This window comes from Cervus elaphus, chromosome 5 (genome assembly GCF_910594005.1).
Source record: "Cervus elaphus chromosome 5, mCerEla1.1, whole genome shotgun sequence".
NCBI lineage: Eukaryota > Metazoa > Chordata > Mammalia > Artiodactyla > Cervidae > Cervus > Cervus elaphus.
Genome location: NC_057819.1, coordinates 118,514,831 through 118,532,068, shown reverse-complemented (window position 1 = coordinate 118,532,068; position 17,238 = coordinate 118,514,831). Strand labels below are relative to the sequence as shown.

Here is a 17,238-nt window from a genome sequence, read left to right as displayed (position 1 = left end):
ATTGATAGATCTGTGTCAAACAGGAGCATTTCTGTCCCAGTCCATTGGTTTATTTCTTTAAATCATGGTTGACATCCTTACTGGGTAAACTTACAACCCACATAACTCTCAAATCTAAAAAGTAAAGCCGTACCCTGTCAGACTTGATAACCATCATTTTAAATGATAATCCATGAATTTGCATAGTCTCTCCACCAATTAAATAAATAAACCATTCAGTTGTAAGTCAAAGTCTCAAAGTAGGGACACATCAATTTATGCTAGAAGGTTCAATAAATATCATTTCCACTCTTTTATATTCCTCTAGGACTTATTTCTTTGCATTTTAACTCTGTAGGACCCATCTTCTAGATAGGGAGGACAATAACAATGGAATCAATCATTCTGAAATCATAACTCCTCTATTTACTTATCCATAAAGTTCTCTCTCTATGTTTGGTCTCATTTCTCTTTTATTCTCTCTTGTCTACTATTTATTTGTGACCTAGACTGGGAAGTTAATGAATTTCCTTTCTAGGTCTCCAAATAGCTTTATTTATTATTAGCAATTTTGGTTTATTATTAACTGTTAACACAGTAAGTGGGTTGGCCCGCTTGCCAGACAGGGAGACCTTGGTAAAGAGGAGAAACAATTTGGCCAGAAGGCAGCCAACAAAGCCAACATGGAGGTAGAAATAAGAAGCAGGACTTGGGCATATCTGGGGCAAAGGGAAGAGATGCTATCCTGGCTTCTACAGGAGAGACTTACTCATAGCAAGGGTTTCTGATGGCCTCTGGTGGAGAAATATACATGTATGGTGACACGGGCTTGTCCACAAAGGCCCCGAAGCCAATCCGCAGGTTACTGGTGAGCTTACGCATCTGGGAGGCCAGCTTGGTACCCAGGGTCTGGATGTTCCGCAGGTCATCCTTCATGGAGTAAGACAAGTCCATTAAGTAGTAGATGTCCACAGGGTAATCTTCCACCTGCCGAACTTGGACGGAGAAAATCTTCGAATCATCTGTAAGGCAGAAGGACGTTAAGTCTTCTCTTCTTCCTCCAAGACTTAAGCAGATTTGGACATATTTACTGGGCTGCGCTGTGCTTAGTCTCTCAGTCGTGTCCGACTCTTTGCCACCCCGTGGACTGTAGCCTGCCAGGCTCCTCTGTCCAGGATTCTCCAGGCAAGAATACTGGAGTGGGTTGCCGTGTCCTCCTCCAGGGGATCTTCCCAACCCAGAAATCAAACCCAGGTCTCCCACAGGCAGATTCTTTACCATCTAAGCCACCAGGGAAGCCCATGAATACTGGAGTGGGTAGCCTATCCCTTCTCCAGGGGATCACCCTGACCCAGGAATTGAACCAGAGTCTCCTGCGTTGCAGCTGGATTCTTTACTAGCTGAGCTATCAGGGAAGCCTTTGGACATATTTAGGATGAAGTAAATTTTTTTTTTTCTTTTTTTGCAGTGCCGTGTGGCTTATGGGATTTTAGTTCCCTGACCAGGGACTGAACCCAGGCCACCACAGTAAAAGAGACAAGTCCTAACCACTGGACCACCAGCGAATTCCCTGAAGTAACTCCTTGAGCAAACCAAACTTGAAAGCCCTGGTTCCTCTTCCTCTCCCCTTGCAATTCTATTACTCTTTCAATCTCTTAACTCTCCTATTTTTAACCTCTTCTTTTCCATTCTAAAAGTCTTCACTGTCTCTAAATCCCTGTCTGTCTAATCCCTGGGTCCCAAGGGTTTGCCACCCAGGATGACAGAAGTGTTGGCAGTCACTACACTCCAGACTCTGTAAAGGGAGGAACCGTGTTCCACTCTGCCCTGAATCGCATAGTAGCCAACACACGCCTCACACATAAAACGCTCTTAAATTCTTAATTGAATTGGAAAGTCAATATCAGTGCTTCCAAAAACCTGTCTCTTAGCCTAAGCCTTACCCCCTCCGAAGGTCTCCTGCCCCTATTTTCTCTGCCCCTATACACGGCCCTGCCTCAATCTCACATGAAAAAGGGGCTTAGAAACTGCTTCCTCATCTTATATATTTGAGCCCCAAGAGAAAGCTATATACTGGGGAAAACAGACCTTGAGGAAAAGAAGAAACAGACATTTTTATGGCAATCCACTCCAGTACTCTTGCCTGGAAAATCCCATGGACGCAGGAGCCTGGTGGGCTACATGGGGTCACAAAGAGTGGGACACGACCGAGCAACTAAACATCACAATCTTAGCAGGGTTAAATAACTTTCCCAAGGTCAAATAGCTAATCTGTGGAAAAGCCAAGATTCAAACTCCGATCTTCGGACTCCAGGTCCCCAAGCCTTCCATTTTCTTCCCTTCTCCTGCTCACCCCTCCCCCCACATCCTTCTCTTCCCACCACAATTTCCTCGTGAGTCACGTCCACAGGCTCCCTACCTGGCCGGAGGCGGAGGGCAATCCTCTGGGGGCTGACTTGGGTAATCTGGGAGCTGTCTCCAGTGCCCTTGTCACTGAGGGGCCTGGCCTCCAGGATTCTGGCCTCGCTGATCGGAAACTCGATGGACTCTGGGGCGCAGTTATCCTTTAGCAGGTTCTCCTTCAGGTTACAGCGGGGCGAACCTGGAGACAGCGCCTGTAAGACAGAAGCCCGGGGGCAAGTCCTGTGATCAGACCAGTGGTGGCTCTCTGCTTCCTGCAGCCTCTAGCACCTCCCAACCGCCTGGAGCTGACCCAGCACTTTGGAGCTAAACCAACATCAATGAACGCATGTGGTCCTTCCTAAGACAGTACCTAGGCCTGTTGTACAGAATGGGGAAATTGAGGCATCAGAAAGTTTAGGTGAGTGTCTGTTCTTGGATTGGCAGGTAAGAAGATGCAGTACAATAAGATGCCTATTGGGCCATTTTTCAAACTGTAAAATGCAACCTACCTGTGGGTCGGAAAAATCAACATAGTAGGTTTCAACCACCCATTGAATAAGTAAAATGCAACATAACAGAATGGCTTCCCAGGTGGCTCAGTGATAAAGGATCTGCCTGCAATACAGGAGATATGAATTTGATCGCTGGGTCAGGAAGATCGCCCGAAGAATGAAACAGTGACCCACTCCAGCATTCTTGCTGGGAAATCCCATGGATAGAGGAGCCTGGTGGGCTATAGTCCCCTGTGTCCCGAAAGAGTCAGAAAGAACTTAGCAACTAAACAACAACATAACGGAATAGAAAGTACCAAAGTATATAAGTAGTAAAAGTAAATATTATTTTGTGAAAGGCTTGTATATTGGGAAGTGGGGTATAAACTGTATAATAAATACGGTATACATATACTGTAGAATATTACTCAGACATAAAAAGAAACAAAATTGGGTCATCTGTAGGGATATGGACGGACCTAGAGCCTGACATACAGAGTGAAGTAAAAGAAACACAAATATCATATATCAATGCATATACGTAGAATCTAGAAAAATGGTACAGCTGAACCAACTTCCAGGGCAGGAATAGAGATGCAAACATAGAGAACAGACACGCGGACACAGCTGGGGAAGCAGAGGGTGGGACACATTGGGAGAGTAGGATTGACATTTACACTACCATGTGTAAAATAGATAGCTAGTGGGAACCTATAAAGCACAGGAGGCTCAACTCAGTGATCTGTAATGAGGGGTGGGTGGGACGCAGGCCGAGAGAGAAGGGATAAATGTGTATATATAACTGATTCAGTTCATTATACAGCAAAAACTAAAACAACATTGTAAAGCAATTATACTCCAATAAAAAAGAAAGAAAGAAAGACGATGTACTTCTTTCTTTAAGTCAGGGTCAAAACAGCTTGGAAGCCACTGTGTTAAGACACTGCTGGGGTGTGAGACCCATGAGAGCAGGGATGTGTATCTCCTCTCCCCTCTATTCCCAGCACCCAATCTGAGGCTGGCCACCAAGGTGATAGGGGAGGATACAGGGAGAGAACAGAGAGTAGGAGCTAAGAAGAGACCACAGCTCAGCATTGCCTCTTACTAGCTAGTCACTAGGGCAAGAGACCTCAACTCTCCAGGCCTTGCTTCGTATATAGAACATGAAAATAGTAACAGCCCCACCTTCACAAGGATGTTCTACGGGGCAACAATATAAGGCAGAACCCGTAAAACACAGGATACGGTGCCTGCCATAGGGTAGGTGCTCGACAAATGTTAGCTATAAATAGTTCCTGGATAAATTAATTATGAATAAACTTCACAAGCTTGGGCAAACCCCATGATGTCAGGCCACCAACCAGAGCCTGTTCTATCACTTTGCGCTTCCTCCCTCATACTGGCCAAACGGCAGGCTGAGCATCCTTCCAAACACCCTGGCATATGTCCCACCACGCTCTGGAGCCCCGTGTGTGTTTCCACCCAAGCACTGTACAGGGGGACACGCTGTGTTGGAAAAGACACTGGAAATCAGTAAACGGGTTCCATCTTAGGTCTGCCACTAACCAGCCGTGTGACCTCGGATAAGTCATTTCACTCCACTGAGGCTCAGTTTCCCTCTCCCATTCACCCTCGTCAGAGGGCTTAGATGACATGATGCTTTCAGTCCCTTCCTCCTCTGACGTGCAGCAAACTCAGCCAGCACTGTGTGGACACAAGCCCACGAGGGCTTCTTGCCAGCCTTGTGGGGGGACTGCCTGGAAAGCTAGAAAACCTCTCCTGAGACCTATTTCACAACATCTAGGCCCTCGGTCCAACGATCCCCCACACCCCCAGCCTCCCCCTCTCACACCACATTCAGAAGGCAGCTGAACAACACACACCGACATCCCAGAACAACTCATGTTAACATTTACGGAGTACGTACTGCGTGTCATTAACCTCTTAAAATGAGGGAAACCTGATCTCTTTCACGCGGAACCAAGACACCTCCAAGCTCACCCTCAGCCTCCACCTCTAGGGCTGAGGCCCTTGTCCCGAGGCTGTCCGGGGCTGGGTGCACACTCGTGAGTGGGGGGATGTCCTCTGGGCCAGACTGTGGTCTCTGCAGAAGAAACAGTGGTCTTGCTTCTCCGATGGTCTTCACTGTGCGTTTTAAAGTGACAACCACACAACACAAACTCTTTGACCTGTAACTTTCCTGGTGGCGCAGACAGTAAAGAATCTGCCGGCAGTGCAGGAGACCTGGGTTCGATCCCTGGGTCAGGAAGATCCCCTGGAGAAGGAAATGGCGACCCACTCCAGTATTCTTGTCTGGAGAATCCCATGGACAGCCAGGCTACAGTCCATGGCGTCACAAAGAGTCAGACATGACTAAGTGACTAACACACACACACATACTTCATGTCAGGCACTGTAAGAAGCATTGTACGTGGAATATTGCAGTCCTTCTGATTACAGTTCTATAATGCTGGAACTATTGGTTTTTTATAAATTACAAACCTGAGGCTTGGAGGTTTCACAAATGAGGAGCTCAGTCTTAACAAGTAAGAAATCAAAGGTTTGGAGAAATTAGGTAATTTGCCCAGAGTTGCAGAGCTCAGAAGGGGCAGATGTGAGATGCTGACTAGATGGCCTGACTGTGATTAACCTGATAAACTGGTAAGTTGTATCACATTCCATGTAGAGTGGGAATCAAGACAGAGAATCGGGACTGTGGAAGAGAGTGTCCTGGGAAGAGCCACACTTGAGAATGCCCCGAGTAGGGAACAGAATGCTAGATGGGGATATGGGAGGTGTGGGATGGATAGGTAGCATCCTGTCTTCCCAGCCCCTCAGGGGAGTGGAAGCCATGTTTCCAGGAGAGAGACTGAACCACAAGGAGCCATCCATATTCAGAAAATCCTGAATCTGTAGCCTAAAACCTCTCCTGATGCTTGAAGTCCTTCTCCCTCTCCTGCCTGAAGAGGCCTTACAAATAGCTATGAAAAGAAGAGAAGCGAAGAGCAAAGGGGAAAAGGAAAGATATACCCATTTGAATGCAGAGTTCCAAAGAATAGCAAGGAGAGATAAGAAAGCCTTCCTCAGTGATCAATGCAAAGAGATAGAGGAAAACAATAGAATGGGAAAGACTAGAGATCTCTTCAAGAAAATTAGAGATACCAAGGGAACATTTCATGCAAAGATGGGCTCAATAAAGGACAGAATGGTATGGACCTAACAGAAGCAGAAGATATTAAGAAGAGGTGGCAAGAATAAACAGAACTGTACAAAAAAGATCTTCATGACCCAGATAATCACGACGGTGTGATCACTCACCTAGAGACAGATATCCTGAAATGTGAAGTCAAGTGGGCCTTAGGAAGCATCACTATGAACAAAGCTAGTGGAGGTGATGGAATTCCAGCTGAGCTATTTCAAATCCTGAAAGATGATGCGGTGAAAGTGCTGCACTCAATAAGTCAGCAAATTTGGAAAACTCAGCAGTGGCCACAGGACTGGAAAAGGTCAGTTTTCATTCCAATCCCAAAGAAAGGCAATCCCAAGAATGCTCAAACTACTGCACAATTGCACTCATCTCACATGCTAGTAAAGTAATGCTCAAAATTCTCCAAGCCAGGCTTCAGCAATATGTGAACCATGAATTTCCAGATGTTCAAGCTGGTTTTAGAAAAGGCAGAAGAACCAGAGATCAAATTGCCAACATATGTTGGATCATCGAAAAAGCAAGAGAGTTCCAGAAAAACATCTATTTTTGCTTTATTAACTAGGCCAAAGCCTTTGACTGTGTGGATCACAACAAACTGGAAAATTCTGAAAGAGATGGGAATACCGGACCACCTGACCTGCCTCTTGAGACACCTATATGCAGGTCAGGAAACAACAGTCAGAATTGGACATGGAACAACCGACTGATTCCAAATAGGAAAAGGAGTACATCAAAGCTGTATATTGTCACCCTGCTTATTTAACTTATATGCATAGTACATCATGAGAAACACTGGGCTGGAAGAAGCTCAAGCTGGAATCAAGATTGCTGTGAGAAATATCAATAACTTCAGATATGCAGATGACACCAAGCTTATGGCAGAAAGTGAAGAAGAACTAAAGAGCCTTTTGATGAAAGTGAAAGAGAGTGCAAAATTTGGCTTAGAGCTCAACATTCAGAAAATGAAGATCATGGCATCTGGTCCCATCATTTCACGGCAAATAGATGGGGAAACAGCGGCAGACATTATTTTGGGGGGCTCCAAAATCACTGCAGATGGTGACTACAGCCATGAAATTAAAAGACGCTTACTCCTTGGAAGGAACATTATGACCAACCTAGATAGCATATTAAAAAGCAGAGACATTACTTTGTCAACAAAGGTCTGTCTAGTCAAGGCTATGGTTTTTCCAGTAGTCATGTATGGATGTGAGAGTTGGACTATAAAGAAAGCTGAGCACCACAAAGAATTGATGTTTTTGAACTGTGGTGTTGGAGAAGACTCTTGAGAGTCCCTTGGACAGCAAGGAGATCCAACCAGTCCATCCTAAAGGAGATCAGTGCTGGGTGTTCATTGGAAGGACTATGTTGAAGCTAAAACTCCAATACTTTGGCCACCTGATGCAAAGAGTTGACTCATTTGAAAAAACCCTGATGCTGGGAAAGATTGAGGGCAGGAGGAGAAGGGGATGACAGAGGATGAGATGGTTGGATGGCATCACTGACTCGATGGACATGAGTTTGGGTAAACTCCGGGAGTTGGTGATGGACAGGGAGGCCTGGCGTGCTGCGGTTCATGGGGCCACAAAGAGTCAGACATGACTGAGCGACTGAACTGAACTGAACTCTCCTGCCCAGCCTTTCTCTAATAGGCAGAAGGGCTTCCCCGCATGGATGGGACCATGAACAACACCAACAGTGCTATAGACTGAATGTCTGCATCCCCCCAGAATTCATACATTAAACCCTTACCGCCAACGTGATGGTATTAGGAGGTGGGGGCTTGGGAGGTGATAGATCATGAGGGGAAGCCCTCATGAAAGGTATTGTGCCCTTATAAAAGAGGCCCCAGAGTGCTCCCTGGAGGACTTCCCAGGCAGTCCGGTGGTTAAGATTCCACCTTCCAAAGCAAGCGGTGCAAGTGTGATCCCTGTTCAGGAAACTAAGATCCCACATGCTGAGAGGTGTGGCCAAAAATTGAAGGAAAAATGAAAAAGAGTTCCCTGTCCCCTTTTGCCATTTGAGGACATTGTGAGGAGATGCTGAATTTGCTGATACCTCAATCTTAGACTTTCTAGCCTCCAGAATAGTCAGAAATAAATGTTTATTGTTAAGCCACCGTGGCTACGGCATTTTTGTTACAGCAGCCTGAACAGACTAAGATAGATGGCACAAGCACCAACCCGGCCCAGGCAAAACACGGAAACCGCTTCCGGAAGCCAGCAGCTTCCTTTATTCTCTCAGTTTCACGGGTAAGAGGCAGAGAAAAGGCATCAGCAACAGGAAACAGCGCACGAGACTTAACCTTCCTGGTTCAAAAGATCCTACAGGACTTCACAGCTCCTCCAAGTCCCAGAGAGATGAAAATCCTGCCCCATTCCCCTAGCTCAGCCGGGGACAGAACGGCAGAGAGGAGAACTCACGAGCATTTAGCGTTTTTGTACTCTAATTCTTCCTGTTCCTGCCCATCTCTCCCAACCCTTCTCTCTCAGGAAGCAGTCTCTTTCTTGCTCACAAAACTCCCTACTGTACCTCTGATTCCAGCTGCCCACAAAGCCCCAGGCAGAAAACCTTCCAAAAAAGGCAATGACTAGATGGACCAAGATGCCCTGTTGCTGATCCTTTCCAGGACTAAGACAGATGCTGAAAGAGAGAGGGGGAAGGGAGAGCCCAGGAAGCAATGAGAACAGCAAGGCTGTCGGGTATCTTCAAGCTGCATTGTAAGGGGAGAGAATGTTTTGGAGGGGGTTTCCTGATCCCCATTTTCTAACGAGGAACTGTTTAGTAGAAGAAAGTTTGAAGTACTAAGCCTTGCTGACAGTGCTTATGGTTTGTTATGAATTTCCTTAGAAATCTAAACAGTAAGAAACAAAAACTGTCTCCTCCCCTCCCTCCGTGGTCGCTGACATCAGAGGTCAGGAACCTAACAGGGCTGCTCCTTGGCCACCCTCTCCCTGAGAGCTTGCTGTCCCAGAAGCACACCAAGGCAGTGACCTCAACACACTTGGGCTCCATTCCCTGTCCTAATAACCCAGGCTGAGCAGGTAGAAGGAATGTGTGCAGGTGACTCAGAGAGAAAGCTGGAAGGAGGCGGAGAGGAGTAGTCAAGTTCCAGTTCCTAGTGAAACCAGATGTTACACAAAAAGGGCAAAAATAACCCAGACCCAGGGAAAGGGTTGGAGCACAGAGATGGGAGGCTCCAGCCCACGTTCTGTGTGAGCTGAATTCCCACCCTCTCCTGGGAGAATGACACATGCTGTTAGTCCCATTCTCCATTAATCCCATTTTAGAAACTGGGGAAGCACAGTGTGAATAACTGTCATTATTCTACTTATTTCACAGGGCTGGTCAGGGGATAAAATAAAACTGTGAGCAGGAAACACTTTCAAGATGTAAAAATCTCAGTGTAAGTCCTATATACTCAAGTCTTTTTGATTTGATATAAACAAGGACTTTCCAGGTGGTGCTAGTGGTAAAGAACTGGGCTGCCAATGCAGGAGATGGAAGAGACTCCAGTTCAATCCATGGGTCAGGAAGATCCCCTAGAGGAGGGCATGGCAACCCACTTCAGTATTCTTGCCTGGAGAATCCCTTGGACAGAGGAGCCTGGCAGGCTACAGTCCACAGGGTTGCACACTTCAGTTCAGTTCAGTCACTCAGTCATGTCCGACTCTTTGTGACCCCATGGACTGCAGCACACCTGGCTCCCCTATCCATCACCAACTCCCAGAGCTTGCTCAAACTCATGTCCATTGAGCCGGTGATACCATCCAACCATGTCATCCTCTGTTGTCCCCTTCTCTCCCTGCCTTCCATCTTTCCCAGCATCAGGGTCGTTTGCAATCAAGTCAGTTCTTCCCATCAGGTGGCCAAAATGTTGGAGCTTCAGCTTCAGCATCAGTCCACAGAATTGGGCACAACTAAAGCAACTTAGCACACAGAAACAATAAATTCAAATAGGTAACTCTTTTCTACTGTTGCCATTTTAACGATTTTTAAAATATTTACTGATTTGGCTGTGCCGGGTCAAAGTTGCAGCAAATGGGATCTCCGAACTTCCTTGCGGCATGTGAGATCTATAGCTGCAGCATGTTTCCTGACCAAGGATCAAACCCGGGTCCCCAGGATTGGGAGCATGGTATCTTAGCCGCTGGACCACCAGGAAAATCCCCACTACTACTATTACTGCATACTTTTTTCCTGGAGGGCAAGGAACAATATATCATGTGACTTTCCCCTCTCCCAGAGAGCTAACAAATGCCTCCCAATGAATTAACAATAACTAACAATAATAAATTGTTCTCTTGATTGACATCTGATGAGGACAAGAAATTGAACATACAGAGAGAGGTATGGAGGGAACAGAAGGAGCAGAAAAGGAAAGCATTTTAGTTTATTGTTATTGATATTCAATAACAACTCATTCTAATGCAACAGGTTCAGGGTCCATCCTGGACGTCCTTATATTTAACAAGCACCCAAGGTGATTCTTACCAGCAGGCATGTTTGGAAAGCTCTAATTCCCTACATGATGCCACCGAGACCACAAGCTGAATCTCAGTGTGAGGCCAACTTCTCTGCTAGATTCACAGTCCAGAGACAGCACACCACCCCAACCGATATCAGCATCCAGCCCCCCAAGAACACACCCAATGCAGATGGGCCGAAAAGTCTGCACTCATCCACATTGGCTATGTTTTCCTAAGACCCAGCCAAGTGCTTGCTATCCACACCCAGAGCTGCTGTCCGGCAGGACCAGGGAAAGCTCAGCCCAACCAGTTGTTTTTGCAGGCACTGCCAACCCTGCCTATAACAGCCAAGGTAGGAGAAGCAGAAGCCGAAGGTTTTCCAGGGTCGATTATTCAACAAATCACAGGCAACATGGCCCAGGCGGTTCATTTTGGTTTTTAAAATCAACAGCCAAGACACTTTCAGCAGTTACACTTGGTCAGTGCAGGGGAAGCCCTCAGGGAAAAAAATTAAAATGGCAGTCATGTTCAGGTTACAGGCCGGGATTCCATTCTCCCTGGTTGACAGACGTTGCCCCATGCTGGCCTCCTCTGCTATCCCACCTCCCCTCCTCCCTCCTCGAGAGATAGTTGTAGTCATTCACTAAGCCCTTGGCCTCCACACCACACCCCACCCCCAGCTTTCCCAGCATGCTGATGGAGGCCAAAAGGGTGCTTCACCAACTTCCTGTCTCCGCCTTCTGCCCGCTAGGTCCTGTCTCCATTGATTCAATCCAGAGCAGTAAATCTGACTTTGTCACTCAAAACAAACAAACAAACACTTTCCTGTTTAAATTCCATCCTCCCAGAAAATATCTTTTTGGACCATCTACCTCCTCTGATTTCTTTGGTCAAAGAAATACACCCCAAGAGGCACAGTGGTAAAGGATCTACCTGCCAATGCAGGAGACACAAGAGACACAGGTTTGATCCCTGGGTCGGGAAGATCACCTGGAATAAGAAATGGCCACCCACTCCAGTACTCTTGCCTGGAAAACCCCATGGACAGAGGAGCCTGGCGGGCTACAGTCCACAGGATCACAAAGAATCAGACATGACTGGGTACACACATACTCACGCACACACACACACCTCTTCTCTTTGACTCCACCCCACCATCCCTAGGCTTGTCCTACGTTAAGCTTTGATCCTATCCTGCACCTTTCTTCCCCTCTTTCTTTCCTCCTCCCACCTCAGATTGGACAAAATTCACCATGGCCACCATTAAATACTCTACATTTTTCTCTAAAATCTGGTCACATGACCTAAGGGCTTTGTCTGGTGCGGGCTCAGCATATCTAGTCCCTATGCCAATCAAGAGAGGTGACAGACGTTCCAAAAATGGTTTTCTTTTCCCCCAGATTCTTCTGAACCACAGTTTCTCCCTTTTGTCTTGCTTTGGGTTGCAAAGCGGGGAAGGCAGAGAGAGGAGCATCCTTTGAGCAATCCTAGGGCTTCTCCCCTGACTACCCTTCTGCTCCAGCCAGCTAGACGCCCTCCAATTCAGCACCCTCCCCATCCGGCTCTCCCTTCTTCGAGGATTCAGCCGCAGAATTCCAATTTCCTTGTAAAAGAAGCTTAATAATATCATGATGATGATCAAGGGAAGGAGGATATGGCAGATGAGAAGGGAGAGGCCACATCACACTTGAGGGGCCAGTTCAGCCCAGAGGGGTGGAGAACCTTCGGGGGTGGAGGGGAAGGACTCACTCAATGCCCCACCCCCAGCTCCTGGCCCCAGGGAACGTTTCATTTGCTAAATGAAGTCAGTGTGGCCCAGATGTTGGGCAGCTGCCTCTGGAAGCCTTTCTCGTGCTGAACTGCACAGAGGCCAAGGCATTGTGTCGGGCTGGCCTCGGCCGTCCCAGCCTCCCTCTCGTTGATAAACACGGCCTCGCAGCTCCCACTTCCCCTCCCCTCACCAGCCTGCCAGGGAGGTTGCCTTTTTAGGAAACTCAGCAGATGGGGGAGAGGAGCCGGACAAAGACAACCAGGGCTCGGCTTAGAGCACTTCACAGAGCCACGGAGCGCGGGGACAGGCTGTCCCCTGAGGGCACCTCAGGTGGCTGACACCCAGCCAGGCCAGGAGTTCAGGTAACCACCTGCCGGGACGAGGCCCATGACTCAGCCTCGCACTCTGTAATCACTGGACCCTCTCCAGCCACACTCACGCCCGGCCCTTGCCAGCTCCAAATTCCCATCTTAGCCACAAACACAACCATCCCCTCAGACACACTCATTCCCCAGGGCCCCAGACACAACAAACCCACTGCCTAGACACAGCTAACCCTTTCCTGTCACCCTCCCGGCCTCACCAAATTGGCCCGGCTCCTTCTCTCATCAACACCTTCCCAAGAGAAGGAAGGAAGGAGAGAAAGAGAGAGAAGGTAAAGCAGCCACGGGGGCCCAAGTGTCAGACAGGAAAGGGAGAGAAAAGGCCCTCTGACTAAACAACCCCACGTGCAAGCGCAAGATCTGTCTGTCAATTGCCTTTTAAAAATTCTGGATGTTCACAAGCCAGCATCCACTCTGTACCTGTAACTCCCTTGTGCCTTCCTTTTTGTGACCTGAGGCCCAGCCCCCCGGGGGTGTTGCACCCCAACAAAAACAAGCCAAGTATGGTAAAACAGCCACAGGGGAGGCCAAGAGGCCCAGCCTACTTGCCTAAGGCCAGGGCCAGGTAACACACTCTGGATGGCACTCCCAGCAACAGCGCGTGACAGCTCCCTTCAACATCCATCCGTGGGAAGGCTTCTCCCTAGTTTTGCTCAGAAGGGACAAGGGCTTGTGTACTTAGGAGGGAGGAGACAGCCCCATGGGTCTGTTTCTACACAAAGGCAGCTAAGTCCGGAAAAGAAATAAAGTCAGATATCTGCTCCTTACCTCATCTGAACACCAGGCACACATGGGATTCACAGCCAGACATTGCTGGCAGGAGCTCACACCTCGTGTGGCACAGATGTTGGGCCCTGCAACAGAAAGACAGAGGTATTAGCATCCAATTTGGCTTGACACAGTAACTGGCCTGCCTCATCCTTGCCCAGCTTTCCCAAACGCCCAAGTTCACAGCTCTCAGATGCACACAAATACACCTTCACCAGCCCATAGACGCTTACCCAAAATAGATGGTTTGGGGAAAGAGAAGGAGAATGAGGAAAGTCAAGAGAAACTCATCACTGCTCTTAACTGATGAGGCCATGGTGATGGCAAGTGATGGAGCAAGTGTCAGATCATAACTGATGGAAAGGCTTTCATTGGGACTTCCCTGGTGGTTCAGTGGTTAAGAATCTGCCTTCCAATGCAGGGGGTGTGGGTTTGATCCCTGGTGAGGGAACTAAGATCTCACATGACACAGGGCAACTAAGCCCACACACCACAACTACTGAGCCCAAGCCCTCTAGAGCCTGCACACCACAACGGAAGATCTCATGGTGCCACAGCTAAAGACTGGATGCAGCCAAATAAATAAATATTAAAAAAAAAAAAAAAGAAACACACACAAAAAATTAGATTTAATAAAGAAAGGCTTTAACAACTGATTTAACACCTACATTGTACAAATAAAAATCTCAGGTCCAGAGCCATGGCAATTAGTTTAATGATTTATTCACAGCCACTACACAGGGAATTCAGAGCCTGGATGAACTAGTATTAACACCCAGCCTAAATATGGGGGTAGGGGGTAACAGCCACAGCAGAGTCCAACTGGCCCATGAGGGGAAAGCAAATCTTCTGAAATCTTCTCAAGCTTCCCAACATATATATCTTGGGATGCAAGCATAGAATGCTTTAGGGAGAACTAAAGAAATACTAGAAAAAGTTGACTGATATAAGCTGGAAGAACATGGAATTTGGGAGTTGGAAAGCCTGTATTTGAATTCTGAATGCTTTTCTAACTAGACATGTCATGACCTCAGTCAACCTGGTGAACCTCCACGAAGTTGATAATATCTATGTCACAGGATTTGCACATGGAATTCAGTGAGGTAAAAGAGAAGCATTGGGTACACTACAAAATGCCATTCAAAATGACACAGTAAAGGTTAAATCTCCTTGCTCAGGACTATTGACATAGAAGGTACAAGAGATGGGTTGAACCTTTCTGGAACACCAGAAGAGAACCTAACATTCCTTTTTTGAAGAAATCTCTGATTTTAATCATAGAGACCTTGACTTTTTATCACTACATTTGCAGTGCCTAGAAAGCAGCAGATGCTCAGTAAATTACTACTGGATTCCAATAACATGGAAGGGTAAAGACCCCTCAAGTCTGATTATATCAGAATTCTGAGAACTGGTTCCAAATTGTCTCAGTTCAACTGAAGACTGTGACTGGTCTTGAAAGTGTGTCAAAGGATGCAGAAAAAGTTGAGGGAGGAACAGAGACAACCAGAGGGTGAAAAGCATTCCATAAGAAGTCCAGCCAGGAAGCAAACCACAGACATTCACCTGGACAGAAGCCCCCATTCATGTTCCCCACAGCTTAGCCTTCCTGGCCTCGGTCAGGTAAACCTTCTCTTCCTCCAGGGCTCCCAGGAAGGCCTTTTCCAGTACAGTCAGCCCTCCATATCCATAGGTCCCACATCCACAGATTCAAACAATCAAGGGTCAAAATATATACAGAACAAAAAAAAAAAATCCAGAAAGTGCCAACAAGCAAAACTTGAATTTGCCACATGGCAGCAACTATTTATCTACATTGGATTTACAACTATTTACATAGCATTCACATGGTAAGGAACATAGGATGATTTTTAGAATACAAGAGTATGTGTGTTATACGCCAAGACTAAACTATTTTTATAAGGGGCTTAAGCATCCTCAGATTTTGGTGGTCAAGGGAGCCTGGAATAAATCCCCTGCAGATCCCAAGGAACAACTGTGCAAAGAATAGAATGAGGGAGATTCCCTCCCTGTGGGTGCGTGCTAAGTTGCTTCAGTCATGTCCGACTCTGTGTGACCCCATAGACTGTAGCCCTCCCTGCTCCTATGTCCATGGGATTCTCCAGGCAAGAATACTGGAGTGGGTTGCCATGCCCTCCTGATTCCTGACCCAGAGATCAAAGCCAAATCTCTTATGTCTCCTGCATTGGCAGGTGGGTTCTTTACCACTAGCGCCACCTGGGAAGCCCAGACCCCTTCCTGATATGACTCAATTATCCTGACAATTCCTTTATCCAATTTTCTGAAGTGGTCCCTTCTCCTTAGCTGGTAAGACCAGCAAATATATTTGAGGGAAAATCGTCCTCATCATTGGGATGCTTCCCCAGTGTCCCTGAAACTTCTTACAGAGCTGAGTATTTTAGGCCGCTTTATAATACAGTGACTGAACTCCCTTTCAACATCTGGTGGTGGGGAGAGAGAACAGAAAATGTGCATGTACACACGTACACACGAAATTGTTAAAAGAAATTATCCAAAATGTGGAAATAGGCAAAGGGAGTACTGGGTGACTTTTCAAGGTAACGCAAGGGGTTGACCAGTAGCCTCACCAGGCTAAGGGGTTATACAACTTTAGGGGTGTGTACCTTTGTTTGACCTCTACTGATTAGGATATCTTACAGTCCTATACGAGTGGAGGTTGACCTGTAGAAAATCAATAACAATGGATATAATTCTTAAAGAGAATGATGTATATGATTCTTATCCAACAGCAATGCAAATGATTTCTGTCTAGTAGCAAAGATAACCACCAGAGGTTAAGGTTTATTGCTTTGTAGAACATTAACCAATATTGAATCTATTGGGCAACTGATTTCAGCATTCCATTGACTAACTGACTGTAACTCCCTTCCTTGAATTCTCTTTTAGACTAATCAACATCTTACAGGTTCTCTCATTGAGTTGAATGAAGTCTTTGACACGTGTTCATTTTATTGGACTTCCCTGGTGGCTCAGATGGTAAAAAAATCCACCTGCAATGTGGGAGACCTGGATTCTATCCCTGGTCAGGAAGATCCCCCGGAGAAGGGGTAATCCACTCCAGTATTCTTGTCTGGTGAATTCCATGGATAGAGGAACCTGGCGGGCTACAGTCCACGGTGTCACAAAGAATCGGATACGACTGAGCAGCTTTCACTTTCACTTCATTTTTATAGTTGTACAAGAATCATATTTTTAACTCTAAAAATTACACTGCAACAGTATCCAGCTCAGGACAGAGTGACCTAACAGAAAAGGTACACACACAATCAGTACATTGTGGGTCTGAGTCACCCACTAACAACATAGTCTTGGATGAGTCATTTAATGGGGCTTCCTAGGTGTCTCACTGGTAAAAGAATCCACCTGCCAATGCAGGAGATGCAGGAGAAGTGGGTTTCATCCCTGGATCAGGTAGATCCCCTGGAGTAGGAAATGGCAACCCACTCCAGTATCCTTGCTTGGAGAATCCCATGGACAGAGAAGCCTGGCAGGCTACAGTCCATGGGGCCACAAAGAGTCGGACACGACTGAGCACACACGCATACATACAGAGCAAATGGCAAAGTCCTGGACTAGGTCAATTTTGTTTTGTTTTTTGAGCAACTGAGCTCATTTCTCCAAATTATGCCTAGAATTCCAATATAAAACACACAAATGGGTTGATACAGTTCCTTGGACAATTGAAATTTTCATTGTTCTCTGAAAAACACTAGATTATATGTGG

The 17,238-nt window shown here is 46.6% G+C and overlaps 1 protein-coding gene across 1 annotated transcript in view; it reads right to left on the bottom strand.

Annotated features, from left to right (window-relative positions):
* The window catches only part of ITGB3 (integrin subunit beta 3), a 60,418-nt gene that overhangs the window by 28,485 nt on the left and 14,695 nt on the right, over nucleotides 1–17,238 (bottom strand). Inside the window, exons 2-4 of the mRNA XM_043904950.1 lie at nucleotides 13,473–13,558; nucleotides 2,399–2,594; nucleotides 749–1,001 (exon numbers count right to left, since the gene is read on the bottom strand). Coding sequence (XP_043760885.1) covers nucleotides 749–1,001; nucleotides 2,399–2,594; nucleotides 13,473–13,558 — 535 coding nt within the window. The remainder of the gene's footprint in view (nucleotides 1–748; nucleotides 1,002–2,398; nucleotides 2,595–13,472; nucleotides 13,559–17,238) is intronic.